The sequence below is a fragment of the Lates calcarifer genome, linkage group LG17 (assembly GCF_001640805.2).
Source record: "Lates calcarifer isolate ASB-BC8 linkage group LG17, TLL_Latcal_v3, whole genome shotgun sequence".
Lineage (NCBI taxonomy): Eukaryota > Metazoa > Chordata > Actinopteri > Centropomidae > Lates > Lates calcarifer.
Genome location: NC_066849.1, coordinates 20,332,469 through 20,352,400, shown reverse-complemented (window position 1 = coordinate 20,352,400; position 19,932 = coordinate 20,332,469). Strand labels below are relative to the sequence as shown.

The 19,932-nt window shown below is 38.4% G+C and overlaps 1 protein-coding gene across 4 annotated transcripts in view; it reads right to left on the bottom strand.

The window, feature by feature from the left end:
• Positions 1-19,932, bottom strand: part of pde4ba (phosphodiesterase 4B, cAMP-specific a) — a 174,715-nt gene that overhangs the window by 46,648 nt on the left and 108,135 nt on the right. For all 4 annotated transcript variants that reach the window (XM_018696110.2, XM_018696119.2, XM_051077165.1 and 1 more), the window contains 4 exons: positions 13,994-14,188; positions 12,738-12,774; positions 12,385-12,455; positions 10,157-10,209 (listed from right to left, as the gene is read on the bottom strand). In XM_018696110.2, coding sequence (XP_018551626.1) covers positions 10,157-10,209; positions 12,385-12,455; positions 12,738-12,774; positions 13,994-14,188 — 356 coding nt within the window. The remainder of the gene's footprint in view (positions 1-10,156; positions 10,210-12,384; positions 12,456-12,737; positions 12,775-13,993; positions 14,189-19,932) is intronic.

The window sequence follows — 19,932 nt, the reverse complement described above, 5'->3', positions numbered from 1 at the left end:
TAAATTGTTTGTCTAAGGTTTCACTTCCTTGCCCTGCCTGGGGACCGTACAACCCTGCCTGGATATCCTGAAGCAGTTTGAGTGGGGTTTGGAAATGTTTCAAACCTCCAGTGATTTTTTTTCTTTATTTAGCAGTATTTTATCCAATTATTGCCTAATAATTTTGCCCTAAAACCTGGCCTCAGACCTTTGCACATGACGCAGGATGAGGTTGCAGTGTTTGTGTATAACGTAATATTTTGGTGTCTGCACAGTAGCCAGACTGTTTTGCCTGTCTACAGGGAGCCCCACCGAGGCCATTAAAGTAGCCAGGAGCGGGAAGTAGTAAAGAGGGCAGGTAACACGAGACACCCAGGGACATAAATACTGGCACTTCTGAGCTACCAACATACAAGGAAAGAGAGCCAAGAATCTGTGTTTCTCAAAACTTGGACACCTGGAGAAAGAGGGGAAGAGAAGAAAGAAAGAGAAACAGAGAGAAGGAGGGTGGGGGTGTGGGTCGAGGAGGTAGAGTGAGCTTTGACCAGAATAGAGTGAGGGTTAGAGGAAAAGGAGGGAGCTGCTGCCATGGCAACTGCTCATGTTGGCATTTTGGGGACGTGCACAGCAGAGTGTGAGGTGAGAGGCAGAGTGATAGGTTGGCAGATACCGTATCTGTGACATTTAGACATGCTAGCCTTGCCACAATATCCCTCATTGAACTAGTGCCACATCAAGACCACGAGGCTGGCACTGGTCCAGCATTACCTCACCCTCCAAAGATGGTTTATAGCACCAAAGGGAGAACATAGATGATGCTGTTTCTGAAAATACCATGCTCAAATGAGACCAATAATAAATTCCTATGAATCGACTCCTAGAAAATATATCTATTTAGCTTCCAGATAGCAGCTGCATAGCTGCCCAATATTCACTGCACTACTACAACTTTTTCTGGGTGATAATTCCAGTAATGCAATGTATTTTATTGTACTGTAATTACTCAAAAATGGGTTCATATATGTGCTATGTTTATCAAATAAAGAACATACTTAATGTCAAAAGGTATCTCTTGTAAGCATTTATAATGATATGATAAGCCAAGATTCATGACAGGCTCTGACTATGGCACCTTAGCCTTGATCAACAATCAGTCAATAAATCTTTAACCTTTAACCCCAATGTGCAAGCAAACACATGGTTAGATGAACACATTGGTTACCCTGGCTGATATTCGTCTCTATTTGGAGTCGGGGGCTACGTCAGTGAGAAGCCCCAGACAGGTGCACTGCTGTGGAGGAGTTATTGCCACTGGAGCCTCTGGCTTTAGTTGGAGGTGTCACATAACAACCTATTATGAGATCCCAGCTTTAAAAAAAAGACAGCATACATATAGCTTCTGTATGTTTGTGTGTGAGTGTGTGTGAGAGTATTAGTTTTATTAAAGTACATTAGCTTCAAATGGATGTTCATATAAACAGTATATGCAACACAGAGACATTATAACTACTGTGGGTGTCATGAATGTTTCTACCAACAACAAACAATGAGTGACAGCACTTTGTCCCTAAAGGCAAATGTTAGGATGTGGTTTCGATGAGATAGCAGAGGTGAAGAGCCAAGTGAAACCTAAAGTTTTCATTGTGTCTGCAACTGTTTTATGTAATGGCCTTGGTGTGAAAATGTATATTTGTTGGGCTTTAAAGATACTGCTCATAAAACCAAATACAGCACGTTTCATGTCAGATTTTTGTCTCATTTTTATTTATTTTTATTTATGTAGCCCAAAAATCACAAATCACCTCCCTGAAGGTTTGCACTTCTGCTTTGAAAGTGGTGTGAGGTGTAGGCTCAAGTTGTGAACTAGGCCACAGATCCTGTTTGTTTCTTACAATAACAAGTCAGAATCATTTCTATGTATTTAGAATTACTCTAACAATCACGTTTGACGTATTACTGTAGCCATTCAGTGTACTACTGTGTATTTGCTATGTTCCATTGTTTTTGTGGCTAGAGCTGACCCATTACTACCTGAAAGTAGTAGTTGTTTTTTTTTTTTTTTTTTGTAAAAAAATATATTTGTGCAGCTGTAACAGAGCCATGGTTTGTTTCAAAGCACTCTATTATTACCTCTGCATTCACACTTGCCAACTGCAAACAAAACTGTTGTTCATAAGTTAATACAATAAATGCTTTTCACTACGCAGACTGTTTGGGGCAAAGCCTCCTTTAATTCAGTTTCCAAAACCACTGCACCAAACTCTGTTTGAAAATCTTCCAATTGAAGTCTGAATTGCTTATAGCCAAAAACCCCTCCACAAAGGAAAATAAAACATTAGAAAACCAAATAGTTGTTGTTAGTCGGAAAGTGCACATTTCTAAAATAAAATTGAGGCGTTCTCCTCCAGTAAGGACACTACAAACACAATGGATGTTGTGACTGGAAAACACAGTGCAGGTTTATGGCTAAAACTAGCATTACCAACAGGCAATTAAGTGTTTTGTTTAACAAAAAAAAAAAAAAATCTCACGTAGGTTGGGGTGTCAGCTTGGTTTATGGGTAAACCGATAAAAGTAAACATCTGTGTTTGTTTTTTTACGACAGATCCTCCAGCTCCTCATCTCCAGCCATCTTTCCTGTTTTGCTTGTATCATATTTTCTCTGGTACCTTCTTGCTTATACTTCCTCCCTTCTAAATACAACCCTTATCTCTCCTGCCCTCTCACCTCATCACTCCTCATCTCCTCCTTTCATCCCTCCTCCTGCTCTCTCTCTCTTGTCCTCCTCTCTTTGACCTCCTCAGTGCATTCCTGCACGCACTGGGCCACTGTTTGGTGCAACGAGTGCAGGATTGACTATGGCCCATATTAAATAACATTCATAGAGAGATTGATGAGGTACTCTCCGTCCACTGCCCTTTGTTCTGCTCTTTGAATCCCTGCTGGCAGAAAGAGAAGCTGAGATGAAACACATCTCGTACATGTTTCCGTGACTTGATGAAACTAAGAGGAAAATATTATTTTTTCTTGTTCTTAACTGTGGCTCAGAACAACAAACAGAAATTGTGGATATCCAAGAAGGGTTGAATCAAGGGCAACTGGACTTGGTTGAAGATACTTGAACACGTTTCACCTCTCATCCAAGAGGCTTCTTAAGTTCTCAAGTTTTAATGTTTTAGAACCATGACCTGGATGACTGGATCTCCTCAGACAGAAATTGTGGATCTCCTTAGCTCATGTTATGCAACAGAGAATAGACAATGGATGAAAAAAAAATCTTATACCTTACAGTTGAAGGGTAACAGTTGGATAGGTGCACTTATAAAGGCAAGATTCATTATACTGGGTTTGCAGTAATGAAGTCAGTTATGTTTAATTTTCTGATCTGGTTCTTCACTGAAACCAGAGCTTATAGGACTAGGTGAAGATTGTCTTGGATGAAAGGTGCACAGTCGGAATAGAAACCATTATAATTGACCCTTCACTGCTCTTTGAAGCCTTTTGACCTCTGGATTTATGAGAACACATCAGGACAAGATTTCACCTTCAAGTGAGTAGGGATTTTATTAATCAATAAAATCAACTAACTTTCAAAACTTTGATTTCCAAATATAACAGCAGCACTATCTTTATCCACTATTGTGTTAAAGCTTTTACATAAGAACCAGCTAACTTTGTATGAATTTCCTGGTCAGACAAAGACAAACAGAGGGAGATGATGGAAAGACCATACTGACCACCCCATAAGCCTTGTGCCTACGTGTGTTCCATACTCTTCAAATGTATGTGCAGTGTTGTTTTACCCTATTGCATAACAGTTCCACATGGTCCAAACACCTTTCACCTATACAGCTAACAGACACTTATTGTTTGGTGTTGACCAAACACCAGCTACCAAACTTTGAAATAACACATAAGGCTTCTTTTCGGGAAAATGTCACAGGGGGCCTGCTCGCTTCATATGAAAACACCTACACAATGGAAAGGCACAATGGGATTTAAAAAGCCAACTCGTTGACACCTTTCCACATTACCACACAGCCAGGCACCTACGCACACATACAGTGTGTACGTGAAGAGGGTCGGGAGAGTTCAAGAGCCCTTTGCCTCACATATATCCTGTATGACAGCATTTCATCACGGAGGTCGACTGGACCAGGAAGTCAGGTCATACCTCTGTGAGGTTCTCACAGCTAAAATGCCGTAGAAATGGGAGAGAATATTTCCTGACTCTGTTATGACACCACAACACAAAACAGCTGCTTTGGGTCAGTGGCTGTCTATTATGTGGAAATTTTGTGCACATGTGCAAGCAGACCTCACTAACCTGTTTGTGACTGTGACGTGATGATGGCTCTGTAAAAACAATGAGCCTCCTTTATAGTTTTTATCATTACGCTCAATAACTGCGGTGTTGAAAGACCGTGAAATCTGAGGACCAAATGGTAATAAAGTCTGAAACACGCATGTAGCAGTGCCACATATGTCTGTAAACTGTTTGTTTTGCAGTCAGTGTATCTTACAGGACACACTGATCAGCTTTATCTGATCTAGATTATCTGTACCATCTCAACCTTTATCTCGTGAGAAAGGAACAAAGTGTTGAAGAGTAGCTTTCCTGCACAGAATACTAAAAGGTACTGGGCACAACTGAGGCATAACACTAACACTAAAGAATATGTTTTAAAGTATAGCCTAGACAACTTTACAGTGTGTGCGTGGGGCTTTGCTGTGACAGTGAAACATTAGAACATGAGGCACTGGCAAACATATAATTAAGAGCATGCACGGCTCTGTGGATATTTCCACTCACCGGGACAGAAAAGAATAAGGTTATGGGTGGGACCTGATACACTGATAGAGTTGGTCCAGGTTGCATAACATATTCTCAACACACACACATATACACAGAGAAACACACACGCAGAAACACACACACATATTGTGTTGGTGGCCTTTAGAAGTTGTGTTTCCCTACTCGAGTGATAACATGTTGAGAACAAACAACAAATACCACAACAAAACAATGACATTGTGCAGAAAAGAGCATGGTTTAAAAGGAAGTATAATTTACAAATATGCATACTTTTCTCTTCTTTGTTGGTGACAGTAAAAAAATAATTTACAACATACAGTAGATGGATGGTTTGTATGGCCCTTTTCCCCTATTATTCGCTTGCATTCTTAAATTCAAACACACTACTCGTCTCCCAGACGTTTGTCATTACTGATTCCTATCCAAGCCTTTGTATGTTCCAGTTATTTGGGGGGGGGGGGGGGGGGGATCTGGTGTTGCTAAACCCTGATGTTACAAAAAGCCTGTTTGTGATTTCTGTTCTCATGCGATACATACTTTTCCAATTTAAACTCTGGTTTAAATTGGACGTCTCTGTCCAACACTGACCTACACTGAAGCCCGCTTTGCCACTTCTGCCAAACTGCTTGTTTGACTCAATCAGTCACTTTATTTGTTCCCAAAGGGCAGTAGGTTACTCAATAGTGAAAGACAAAACACAAGATAAAAACTCAACTGAAATGAGTAATTGTTATATCTCTAAATGAGAGATGACAGCACTGCAAAAGCATAAAAAAAATAAATAATCTAGTTGGTAGTATGTTGATCATCCCATATCTATCACAATAGCTTATATATAGTATCATTATATAAATAAAATAGTAAACAGGTTCCAGACTACTGACTGATTATTTTGTGCCTTTAGAGCTGTTGTTAGCAGAGCACACACCTCAGAGGAAGTGCACCTGTCCTGTGTCTCATGATTTTACATCCATTTGATTTCTTTCATGACTGGAACTCAGAATATGCAAGATATGCAGCTTTGGCTTTATATTACTTATCTGTCTGCATAAAGAATTAGAGGAATTAATTGTGCCATGATACAGGGTGACACAGGTTCACCTGTGTGTAATGCAGAGTGATTGTTTGGTACTGTAGGTATTTGCGTATTATATCATTGTGTCAGCATGTGCATGTTTGTGTAGTGAGTGGGCACAGACAATAGGCCTTTGTCTCACTGCATCCTATTTTTCTCTTGTAGGCTGACACAGACATTCATACACAACAACACGCACACACCACACACACAGACAAGCACACACTTCATCTACACACAGTTCCTCCTGGCTTCTGTCAAGTTACAACAGTTTAGAGACAGCAAAACAGGAACAATCTGATCTTCTCTTCCTGCCTCACACTTCCTGCCCTCCCCCTCCTGCTCTGATAGAGTGAGAGAGACAAACAGATGAATTAAGAGGAAAAATAAAAACTCAGGGGGATGAAAAGAAAGCAAGACGGGGGTTGAAATGAATAAGAGTGAGAGAGAAAGAGGGTAGCAGAGGGAGAGGCAGATGTGGCTTGTGTAGTAGGTGTGTGTGTGTGTGTGTGTGTGTGTGTGTGTGTGTATGTGTGTGTGTGCACACGCGCACGAGTATGTGAACAGGAGGTAGTCTGCAGTGAGGATGTGGCCTGAGATCATGGGAAAACAGTGGGACTGCAGGAGGCGAGAGCTGTGGTAGGCAGGTGTTAACTGCAAGCATTTGATATGAAACATCCACCAATGAAATCTTTGTAATCACACTTGTATGCACATCTGCAACAAGATGTCTTCCATTACTTTACCATGTCAGTTACTAATTTTCCGAGAAGCTTTAGATTAGAATTAATTTGTTAGTGTTAGATGCAGAGGCAAATGCAAAACAGTAATGATGCATTTTAAAGGATCGTATTGGTGTAACTTTATTACTTTTATTGTTTAAAAAAAAAAAAAAAATCCCAGAAGAGAGACCATGAGAGAGACCAAAGCTAACAATATATCCTATTAACTGTGTAGCTATACCTATATACAGGTAGTATATGTCTATGCTGTTCATACACACATTACAGTTTGAGTTGAAACTGGGGCTACAACTTACAATTATTTTTATAACTGATTAGTCTGCTATCTATTTTCTTGAATAATTGCTTGCCTGCTCTGTAAAATGTCAGAAAATACAGAAAAACACTGGTCACAAAATGTTCAGATTGACTATTTTGTCCAACCAACAGTCCAAAAACTAAGAGATGTTCCATTTCATATCAATAAATACAAATAAAAACAGAAAATTCTCAACAATTTAGTAGTTGGAACCAATGTTTTGCATTTTTCTAGGAAAATTAACATACTGTGTCAGTTAACAAAATGGTTGCTGATGGATTTCCCATAAAACCACAAAATAGTTGTTTCACAACTAGATTGCACAAATTGCCATTTGAGATTAGTGACATGGCATGTAGCAACCAGAAAAGTAAACAATAACGAAAGTGAAAAGTAAGAGAACATTAAAATCAAAAAACAAAACAACAAAATAAAAGAACGCTGATAATATAAAATCAAAACTCGTGCAGTTTGTCTACACTGCTTTTCTAGTTAAAATAGGCTGAGATACTCTACTCATAAGCCTATATATACTATAAATACTAATTTTGTGATCTGCCTGCAAGTCAGTCGTACTTAAATTTCATACTGGTTGCAAACAAAAATAGAGTTATTCGGAACACTTAATTTAGTGGCAACCTCGTTTGCCCTTCTACTGAAAGGTCACAAATGCACGTTATGAAGCGAGTTTACGAGATACACACACACACTTATTTTCCCAAACTCTCTAACACACACACGCACACACACACACACTTTGAGCACCTGATGAGCTGCGGTTCAGAAGAAGGAAGTGAAAACTCAGTCCATCTGCTTTGACAGGAAGTCAACAGAAGCCACATACAGGCATGCTGACGTCAATCAGAGCCACAGGAACACCTCCCCACAGCGCACACACTCATACACACACACTCACATTACTCACAGTGATGCATATATGCCATGATAAACACTAATCCAAAACCATGCACCTTGTCAATCCACAATTGCAAGACTGAATGAAGCAAAGAACACACTGAAATACTCGATTACATACACATCATTGTGTTCGCTGAAGCTTACATTAGCACACACACACACAGTATAAACTATATAACTTGTCACTTCCCTTTTGAAAACATGAATTCACACATTTAGGTAATAACACAAACAAACCAACAAAAATCCATTTAACAACATTTTGGTCAACTACATAATATTTGGGACTGGAAATTAAAACACAATATCGCAGGACATGAACATATGACTTGACCAAAGGAATCTTTAATGTGATGAAGAGAAGGGGAAAGCCTGTGTGACTGTAATTTTTTAATAAATACATTAAGAGACACTGATACCTGCTGTATTTTGGTAAAAAGTGACTACATGTGCTGTAACGTCTGTGACAAAAAACAAAAGAAAAACACTGTTATCTTTGCTGAACTGACTGAGGTGTCATTTTCACTTGCTCTCCTTTGATGTCATATCTGGCCCAAGTTGGTTTCATATACAATATGTTGGTTATTGGATGGTTAACTACGTTCACAGTTCTCAGTTTCATTGTTGCTCATCTCTGTCTCTCTTTACACAACAACACATGTCAGTATTTTAACTGTGCAGCTTAGATAGTGTGGGAACATGTGCCTACACATGATTAAATTGAAAGACCTAATAATGCATATATATATATATATATATATATATTAATTCACATCTTACTCAAAACATTAGCATAGTTCTGCAGTAAAAACATAAAACTCTCTCTGTTGTGCTTCCTCACGTATAGTTATGTAAGATACAAACTTAAGCAGTGTATTTAAAGTAGTTCCATCAAATTCAATGATTTTTCAATGGCTTCCTGGGTCAAATTCCTCAAAATTCAAGGACATAACACGCAATGAGTTTGATACACGGACCAAGGTTAATAACTGTTGCAAAAAGCATTTTTATACTGAGAACTAGATTTTTAACAGACTTTACAGAGGCTCATAGACCACAATTAAAAAGAGATTGAGGCTTTAAAGTGTGAATACTTCTCAATTGTGCTGTGTTACAGTGATGCTGAGCTAAGTGGTCTCTTGCCTTCTCTAACACAGCACAGACTAACATATTGTGTAAGTTTAACAGAGACTTACTTTTTAGTTTAAGAGCTGAGAGAAGACAGGAGACACACATGCAGACAGCAGCATGTAACCTATTTAGTGATGTTAAGTAATAAAATAATTAAAAGAACTTCAATCTATATTTCTGCACAATATGTAAATTGTGTAGAAATAGACCCATATCTGCTTATGTCTATTTTCAAAAACAGTAACTGATATAATTCAAGGTGACCACAGCTACAGCTGTACTATATCTGACGTAGGATAATACAAGTTTTTAACCACTGCCTTTCAGTCTTCCAGGAGGTGAGTATCACTTTGAATCATGAATGTACAAACATTGTCTGGGCGACAAAGATCAGTCTGTGATATTTTTCACCTCCACTTTTGGCTCAATGTTATTCTCTTTCTAACTCTAGTTCAGTGTGATGCTGCACTAACACCCCGACATACACACACACACACACACACACACACACACACACACACACACACACACACACACACACACAGTATGCAAAAATTATTTGCAGACATGCATTCAAATGCATATAAAGTGAATGTAAAACACCATTTATCTTGGCTGAGCTGGTGAGCAGACACACACACTCACTTTTACTGTACAGCACTCATAGAGTCATTTGTGGTTGTACACACATACTTACACACTGCCTCTTACTGGCCTATACATGTACATGCACACACATACTATTCAGATACACACACACATACACAGCTTCTTAAACTCAAATGTGATGAGAGAAGAAAAGGGAGGTTTGCTGTTATCTTTGAGTGAAGTGCTTTAATAGACCTTTTTCTGTGTGTGAGTGTGAGTCTGCATGCGCCTGATTGTTTTTGTCTGAACTACCAGTTCAGTTGTGTTTGAACAAGGTTAATGAGCTTGATGACAAAATAGTCTGGACTACAATGTTAGAGCAGGAGACAGATGGCAAAAAAAGTGAAAGTCATCACGTAGGCTAGTTCATGAGGAAAGGACGAGACGGTTGAGAGAGGCAGGGAGGGAGGGAGGAGGGAATAATGAGAACAAGGAAAAACAGAGGCAGAAGAATGTTTCAGCCAGATATATACCAGATAGGTTTAAAAAAAAAGTGTTCTTCACACAGCTTTACAAAAGTTAGACATGTAGCAGACTGAGCCTCTTACCTGGGAGACAAACTCTGGTGATTGGAGGCTGAGTTGTTGCTGCAGGAGACCTTCTGAAAGAAAGACAGAAAGATGTGGGAAAAAATGTTACCAAACAAAGAATATAGCGCTATAATCGATAGATCTGCATCCCCACTGCTTTCAGCTATTTAACTCCACTAGCATCTGCAATTAACGGTACATGAATGTTTCTTTAAACATATAGTCATTAAATGTTGTATTTATGGCTCCAATGGGGTTTTGTGAGCTCTGGGCCACGCTTTGTTAAGCTGGCTCCAGAGCATCAAATGGGTAAAGCAACGAGGGCAAACTAAATTGTGTATTATTGTGGCAAAAGAAGAAAGGTATCCTGTTTTATTGTTTTACAATATTAAATGAGAGGGTATTTAATGTGGCTTTTTTGGACACTGATCACCAGAAAAAAGACAATTTAATGTCTGATAACTGAGATGTGATACACATACACATATAAGCCTTCTCTGTGAATAACTGAGGGAAAAGTGGCCTACATATGCATTTCTGGTGTATCTGCATCTGCAGTCCTACCTCCACTGGGAGGTATGATGGTGAAGGTGACTGCTGTTGCAGCTTTAAAGAACTGCGTTGCTTTCATTAGACTCACGTAAACTGTGGACTGTATTTTTGTAGAATGATAGACCACAGGGGTGTGAAAAAGCTCTACTCTAGAAGTACCTTTACTTTGGAAACTACTGATAAACATCAAGGAAGTATAGTAGTATACCAGTTATACTGTGTGTATTCTTGAGTTTATCATGTTGCTTTTAAAGATACATAATATGCTGATGACTGGATATAATATGCCTTTAATCACACATGGATTTTTTTTACACAATGCTGCAATTACGGCACAGTTTTCTTTCCAGATACAGTACAGGAAGTATTAGGCTATTTGGGAGACATGGGTTTATGTCATCACAAGCTTTTTCATTTCCCCCCCTCAAATATATATCATTGCATGTGAGACTAAAATATGATGCAGTGGCCACTTAAGTGGCACAGAATTAAAGCAAATGGTACAACAAGTACTTTAAATGCATACCAATGAAGCAATCCATCTGTGTGAGTAGTTGAGGGTGTGTGTGTGCTTCACCACAACAGAGCAATTCATTATAGTGCATTCTAATTGAGTGACGTTTATGGGGAAACTTTTCTTTAATTTCTCAAGAGATAGAAGGGGATGGATAGCTCTCACATTACAATCATGCTTTTATTTTGGCATCACTGTAATATTAAGCTACATTTCTCATCCCCACTCTAAAAATACTTAAAATGCCTCTGAAGGAAATCTGTATTTTCTCCCTCTCTCTCTCTCTCTCTCTCTCTGTGTGTGTGTGTGTGTATGTGTGGTCTAGGTATTCCTCATGTAATGGGGACCCAAGTCTATCTGTCACATTATAGGGACTTCTTCCTTAAGGGGACAAAAAGCAAGTCCTCATAACATAAACTGTTGAATTTTAAGGTGAAGACATGTTTTAAGGTTAGAGTAAGGTTAGGTTTAGTTTAAGGTTAGGGTGACGGTGAGGGTTAAGGTTAGGCAAATAGTAGTTATGGATAAGGTTAGACTAAGTCTCCAGGAAATTAATGTAAGTCAATAAAATGTCCCCTGAACTCATGGAGACAAGATTGTGTCTGTGTATTTATGTGCATTTGTACACAGCTTCTGCTGTGTTGGTGCTGTGTTTGCTGGACCACTTTAGCTGCTCAGCCGTGAGTGGTGGAAACAGCTGCAGTCACCCCGTTTAAAGTCTGTTTAAAGCTCAATATGTCCACCTTGTGGTGAAATGATGGAACTGTAGTCTTATGCTTAAACTAACCTAACCTGAGATTAGCCATTTCCTTTGACTTACTGTAGTTATTTATTTTTTATGATTTTAAAAGCTATGCAGAGGCAAGAATATTTTGGAGAAGCTGGAGAGTTGGATGTATTTCCACTTCAACAAGATTTATGACATAATGTTTAAGAGTCATCTTGTTCTCTGCTACAAGGGAATCCCAAGAGTTGAATCCTAAGAGTGTTTAAGTGTAAGTCCCTGTGATGGCTTGTGATAACATATAAAGCTCATATTTTATTGTCAGCTGCCTTTTTCGACCTTTGCAATTTTTCCTTATGTAGTCAGAGTCTGTAAACTTACAAACTACATCCACTGTGAACTGAAAGCAGGTGACAGAATAAAAAGTTGCATAAAATGTTTGATTGCTGGACTTACTTGCTGGAGGCACACTGAACATTGGTCAGCACAGTAAAGTTATTCCTTACACTTCGAAGGCTTGCCAGAACCTAGAAAAGCAGACGAACAGATAATTATTAGGATTTTATATTTTTTTAACAGCGTGGTTTAATTTCTGCATTTAATGTAACAGAGAATAAATCCATGACTATCTAGAGTTGATCATTATAAAATGATATGTTTATAAAGTAAATACTCCTTTATGACTTTTTTTTTTTTTTTACATTCGCTTAATCTGTATTGTTTAGGGTTACTCTAGCAGCCCAAACTGCTTACCAAGAAGAATTGGTAATATCAGTTTCATTTTGGATTACAGACAGTAAAATACTCACCTGAGCAAAAGGTGTTACAATTAGGTCATCACCATGTCTGAAAACACATAAAAGATAGAGATGTGGTAAGAAACATCCTCAAACTTGGTACACACCAAATACATCATATTCTATTGTTGCATAAAGCTTGTACACTAAGAGCTCTCTGCCACTGTGGTCATGGTAAAAAGGACAAAAAGTTGAGTAACAACAATAAGCAACAGGTGCTATGTGCCAGCCAGCCTCATCACTATAATTAACTGAAAGACTGAATGGACTCCAAAGAGGGAGAGGAGTATGGTAGGATAGTCGTGGGTCAAAGACAGGAGTCTTCTGTTCCAATGGGACGTAGCCTTGTAAGGCATTTAGCTCTGAGAGTACCCTATTTTTGTAGCCTGCTACAGGGCAAAATACTGAATTACTCTTCTGTGGGTTTCAAATCGTCATATAGCAGCCACAGAGGAACTGTATTAGCCACCCACACTGTAGAGTATCTATCACCAGATCTTCCACTGGGGGGCAGGACAGTAGTGCAGAAACAGATAGAGTATACATATCAGATTGTTTTACATTGTGTGATGCACTTGAGTGCACCCCAGGGAAAATTTGTCTTGCTAATGTATCATAATGTATATGATCATACCATGTTACTGAATTACACAACTGTGTTGTTTCAAACTATTGATTACAAGAAAATTGTAACTAGAAACTTACAAAATAAGTTAGTGCCTTGTCCAAACAAAAAAGATCACACAGAAGGCATAGAAAGTCATTATAAGCAGCTGTAAGTCTCTGTATACTGCTCTGTATACTACTTTTTTATATATATATACCTAAACCACTGCTGAGCAGTATACAGGGGTATACAGTACAACATCAAAACCTTAACATCTGCTGAACACATGTAAATGCATGTTAGCCTGAGTTTAGGTTTTTCAACACTGCCAACACACTGTATGTTAGAGCTCTGTAATCCTTTAAATAAAGTGCTAAATAATGAACGAGTAAATGAGTGAATGAATGAATGATTTTATAATATGAATACAGAATAAACTTCACCTTGACAGGGGTGATACTCCTGAAAATACTTATTGCTAGTAGGTGGCCTGACTACATGCAAGTTTGCATCTATATACATTAAAATGGAATGTGTGTCTTCCTAGAAATACAGAAATGCAGCCTTTCCTGTAAGTTTGTGGGCAGTCAGCGTGTGTCTGAGTAAGTCATGCATGAGTTATGTGTGCTTGCTGTGCTTATTTCCATGTGTCTCTACTTACAGTTCAGAGGCGATGGAGGAGTTGCGTGACATGGACTTGGGTGACAGATCATAGTCGCTGTCAGAGCGGTAGAGGAAGGATTCTCTGCGCTGGTTATGACCGGGGAAGTTAGTGTGGAGGACCAGACCAGAGCCAGGGGAGGCCTGGGGGTCCAGAGGGCTGCAGCTGGCAGATGGGCCATTCTCCACATCAAAACTGAAAACAGAAAAATATATATACTGTAAGATACATTTTCAGTCTTCATTTCTGTGATGTGAAATACAAGCAGAGCAAGAAACCAGAGAGAAATAAGAATATTTTCAGGCAGATGAATATTGGAGCTGGTTTTTAGATTCAAGCCAACCAACTGCAAGTTATCAAAACTGAACTTTGAGATTAATCTACAGTAACGCCTTTGGCTTTCCTGTAATTTCAGCAAATAGTTTTTGCCATTAAACTCTCCTACTCTGAGCTTTGAAAAAAATAAAAATATCAAATATTTTCATTTTCGAGCACTGGTCTTGATCATGTTCTAATGACTGGAAATGGGGAAGACAAATTCTCTCACATGTACTATCAACATCCCCTTAAGAGATAAGCCGTGGTCACATACTCTCGCACATAATTATACCCAATAGATACACACACACAAACACATACATAAATCAAGTTGACATGACCGGGCAAGAAAGGGCAGAGTGACATGCTAGAGTGCACAGTGTTCATTCACTGATGGAAATTAGGGAGACTGCAGCTCCTACATTCATGAGAAGGAGTGAGTGTAGGAATGAGACATTATTAAGGAGGAGGAGCACGGGAGGAGGATGGCATCATCATAAGGGTGGTTTTCTTTTCTCTGGCTGCGGTAGATCTTCCCAGACATCACTTTCCAAACAAATAGTGCATGTGACATTTATTTTTTGCTCATTTTCCACTGAAGTTTGAGTTCCTGCACGACGGCCTCTTTTACTACTCTGTCCTGCCATCACTTCTCCTTCTGTATAGTAAACACACACCAGCAGAAGGAGTGCTGGTTACACGACAAACTTGTACAAAAAACAAACATGCAATATTAACTGAAAATTCTGAAACTATTATTTGGAGTTCTGTGTTCAGTTATACTGTGTATTTTTCTTGTATCATTGTTCCTACTCTGGTCCGCTTCTGTTTATTATAATGAAATCTGGAATGGATCAGTTTATCTATGCAAGAGGATGTCGAGATGTAAAAGCTCCACTGGCTGCAGTTGCAAAACTCAAACTCAAACTCAAATTCTCATCTCATGACTATGATGCAAAGTATTGAAACCGCACATAAATGTTGTGCTTTAGTACAGGCCGCCACACAGTTAATGTGTCAACTTGTTAACTCCATTTTGTGGGACATTTTGGACTGGATGGGTGGGAATTTGCATGTTTGTTTTTTTTTAGTTAGATGTGAATGTTGAAGGGGGGGTTTATTTTGTTGCTGTTGTTATACAAATGATGGGAATCTGGGTGCAAAGACAAACAATGTCAAATATGCAGACAGACAAAACACAGCACAAACCACAAAAATTAAATCCAATGAAGGAAAGTTACAGTACAGATGTTTTAAGACACTCTTTTTCTCTTATTTGACCATCTGAGTGGCTGATAAAATGTCAAGGAGCAACAACAGCAAAAACGCAATTAACCTCAGTTTCAACCTTGAGTCCCCGTACTTCAGATCTGATGCTCCTCCCTGTGGTCAGAGGTCAAACAACCCTTTCAGGTGCAGAGAGTTCCAGATCAAACAATACCTTGGATGTCAAAAGTTAAATTTTGATCAGGGAGTTACAGTTGGTGTAATTTGTGATCCAAGTCCTGACTTTGTTAAAGCCTCGCTGCAGAGTCCTGGACCAATGGTGAATTGGAAGATGTAAAATGATATTTAAGCTAAAACATGACTTAAATCAGATGTTGTAAATGCTGCTTTTTTGGTTAAAGTATCTAAACTTCAAGTCTAATATTGTCTGACACAGCAGGCCAACATTTAATGTATGTTATGCTGAATTATGTTGTGGGATCTATGGAAAACAGCGTAAAAAGGCTTCATGAATGGATCAGCGATAATACACATGAAAAAGATGCTAAAGTAAGTATGCACTCAATGGCATGAGGCACACAGAAAAGGCTGGGATTGCCAGTGACTTGCTGTCTGATTAAGAAAATTTGACAGCTCCCTGACCTTTTTTCTGTGAACTATGATGTGGAACTAAGTGCAATTTCTCTGCATAATTTCCTGTTCAAGTGTCTGTTTCTAAATATGCCACAATGACGCACTAAAATTACTGAAAACTGAAAAGGTAAATGAAACGTGTGTGTATGTTTTAAACATGTATACACATGTATGCCTGCACAATGCACCATCCGTTGAATGCTTGACTACTTCTGCCCTCAAGTCAATCCACTGCTTTGTGAGTTCCACTCACGTGTAGAGACGACTAATTCTGGAGCCAGTGCAGGCGAGTCTAGTCAACCGCAGCACACACATCTAACAACTGTCCACCCTTTCTCTTATCTTCAACAAAAGATAGAAATCTTTGCATTAACTTTGTGGATGAAGATGACATACAAGAATTTCAAATGGATCACATTTTCACACAGCCAGGGAAAGTCTCCAAGACCCATCTGTCCAAAAAGGCTTTCAATACAGACAGTAAAGACCAGTTGTCTATAATTTTTTGCCAAACTGCTCTGAAAGGATTTAGATTTGGTTCAACAACATGCAGTAGAGACTTGTCAGATGGGGGAGAGATTGTGTAATATAGTACTTCATCTAAAAACTCAAAATCATATGCACGTTGTATGTTTTTAGCTAGCTGAACTGCCGTGAGTTCAACTGCTGCTAAATCAACACATCAGCTCCTTGCTGTCCATAAGCTGAGTCACATCCTCATGAGAGAGTCTTTTCAGTCATGTGAGTCATGCAAGAAGGTAACAGCCGGGATGCAGGTGTTATGACGGAGCTTCATCCTGTTACGAGAAGCCGGGCAGAGATAGAGACAAAAAAAAAAAAAAAAAAAAAAACACATGGGCGGCTACGTCACAGCTCTCTCCCCCTCCACAGGGAGGGCTGATGGCTATTGTGTTATGTAAGCTATAACACAAAATGTTGAAGTATGAGAATGAGACCAGCTTAATGCTGAATCTGTGGTGTTGTCTACATCAAGTCCCTTGGTTTTTTGTTTTCTTCCTTCATAAATTGGACAACACAGAGTGCATGTTATGTGTTGTATTGTGTATTACATACATATATGTGTGCTATGGCAGTAAATTTGACAGGCTGAGTTTGATTCCTGATACCTTTCTTAAAGTATATTTCTGATCAGTTAGTTAATTTCACTACACTGAGGTTTTCACTTAAGTACAGGAGTATTTTGTACTTTCACATACAGGACTTTGCGCACTGATTAACAAAAGTGATGGTTCACTCTTTTTGATGACTACATAGACTCACAGATAGTCAATTTATTTTTTCATTTGGTTGTAAAATATCACTAAAAAAGTGAGAGACAACTAAGAGACAAAGGTAGCATCTTTAAATGACTTATTTTGTCTAAAAAGCTAATCATATAAATCATCATAATCAATAACACTAAATAAAGTAGCAGATCTTCATTGAGAAGTTGGAGCAAGCTGAAGATTGGAATCTTTGCTTGATAAATAATCAATATGGTTACTAAAAACTGATAAATCAAGTGTTTCAGAACCATCCAACAGTGAAGTGTACTATAGCAGTGGTTCCCAAAGTGGCCAAGGGCACCATGAGAGTTATTTCCTTCATTTGTTTCCGTTTTCTCAAATTACATTTCATCAGGAGTCACATAGAATTAAACATCTATATCACTCTGTTGAGTCCAGATAATAAACGTAGTTATGTTGCAGCTAAGGAAGGGATGCCATAGGGAAGAAAAATGTCTGTGGTGAGATGTTGTGGTTTAACAACACATGTAAACACTTATAAAAAATATTTCTCAAAAAAAAAACAAAAAAAAAAACACACACAATCAGCAAGTGATTAAAATAGCTTTAACATTGCAAAAGTAAGCAATAACCCTAACTGGTGACTACAAAGCAGCTGTCTCTAAACTGAACTAAACTTCAGACACCAACATTTAAAGATTTGATTTTATTGTAAAAACAACATTTTTTACAGAGACTGCCTAATGACTCTCGTGTGACTGTCTGGGTGACTGATGCCAATGTTTGGTCCCCAGGTGGCACCAATAAACTGAAATAGCTGAATATGTCCAAGTATTTGATCTTTGTAGTTCATTCTTGGCCTTTTGAAGCAGTTTATGTAATAAAAAAAATAATAATTTAAGCCCCAAAGTCCCCTCACTGGCTTTTCTAAACATTCAGCTGCATCTTTTTCTACAGTGTGAGATGTTGTTGAAAGCACTGAAAAGCTTCAGTAGACCCTTGAACTCAGATAATTGTGTTCTAAGTGTTTAACTATGGTCATAGACTAAACAAAACAAAATAGGGTTATCTAAGTGCTTTTGAAGTGTTGTCTCCAGCACTTACTCACAGGCAAAAAACATGCACATTTATCTTATGGCTATGTTTTTACCCTGGTCTGCTTAACAGGACAAAGAAGGGATATCCAAGAATTTACCCTTCGAATAACAACACAAAGACAGACCTTGGGAACAAAGACCCCTCTGTATGAAACGGGGTGTCCTGGTGGTTTAGTGGATTAGCACATTTGTCTGGGAAACTGTTCTCACTCATACCATTCCCTCATGCTTTCTCTTTGATCTGACATATTTCTCTATATGTAAACATACACAAATGTAAAAATGCAAACTTCTAGTCCTCGCTCTGCTGAACATAAGCAAGCCTTCTTTTCAGTGACAGGATGAGAACAAGGACTGTTTATCCAAACTACTGAGAGATCAAAACATCCATGGGCCAAATGCTTTATTGCAATTATGAGCTTCATAGGTAGAGAGGGAATAATCTGTCAAACTAGCTTGACTTTAAGGAATCTTACAGTGTGTGAATGGGGTTTGAAAAGGATCAAAAGCTTCAAAAGGTCGTATGACGCACATTTATGTTTATATCTTTTTATATGATGGCAGTATGTTATGTGAACAAAGAACCACAGGCTACATGGACACAGATTCCTGGGAAATCCTTGATAATTGACACTGATTCCTAAGAAATTCTTGATAACTGATTCTGATTCCTGGGAAATCCTTGATAACAGACATATTTTCCAGCTAATTATAATCATTATGATATTAGGGTCAGTCATGTTTTTAGTGTTATGCTTCACTAAAGCAATCAGGAAGTGCTTGCATCTGACCCTGACATTCCTTTCCCATGATCCTGCCGCATCTGTCTGACTGATGAGCAGACTGACTGAGTGACGGATAAGCAGAAAGGATGACAGACTTAGTGACAGAAGAGGTCCACATATTTAAAAAAATGTCCGAGTGAAACCTTTCTCAAATAATAACACTAGTGAGTTCCAGACTAAATCAAAGAGGAAGATTTAAAAGAAACAACACAACCATTAATAATATCAATAAATGGCTCAACCACTTACACAAAATGATTACATTAGTGAAACCAAATATCCATAAAATTCATGAAAACTAGGACTGTACCAGTCAAATGTGATCATTTTCTAAAGGTACTTCTGCATTAGTTTCTTAAAAGTTTTAGCTCTTTTTGGTAACTTATTCCATTCTACATAAGTACTGAATATGCATGTTTTAAAAACATACTGACTAATAACTAATTTCCATTCATCCACCTACTGAGTGAGGTATATATGTGTTTGGCTGAAAAATATTAAAGTATATCTAAAAATATAGCTTTCTTCATAAGTACAAGCCGTCTTCAACTGAGAACTATGACAGTCTGTTATGCTTAGGAAATGTTGCTAAGACTGTATTTTAGAAGTCTGCTTTTTCCTCATAATAATGG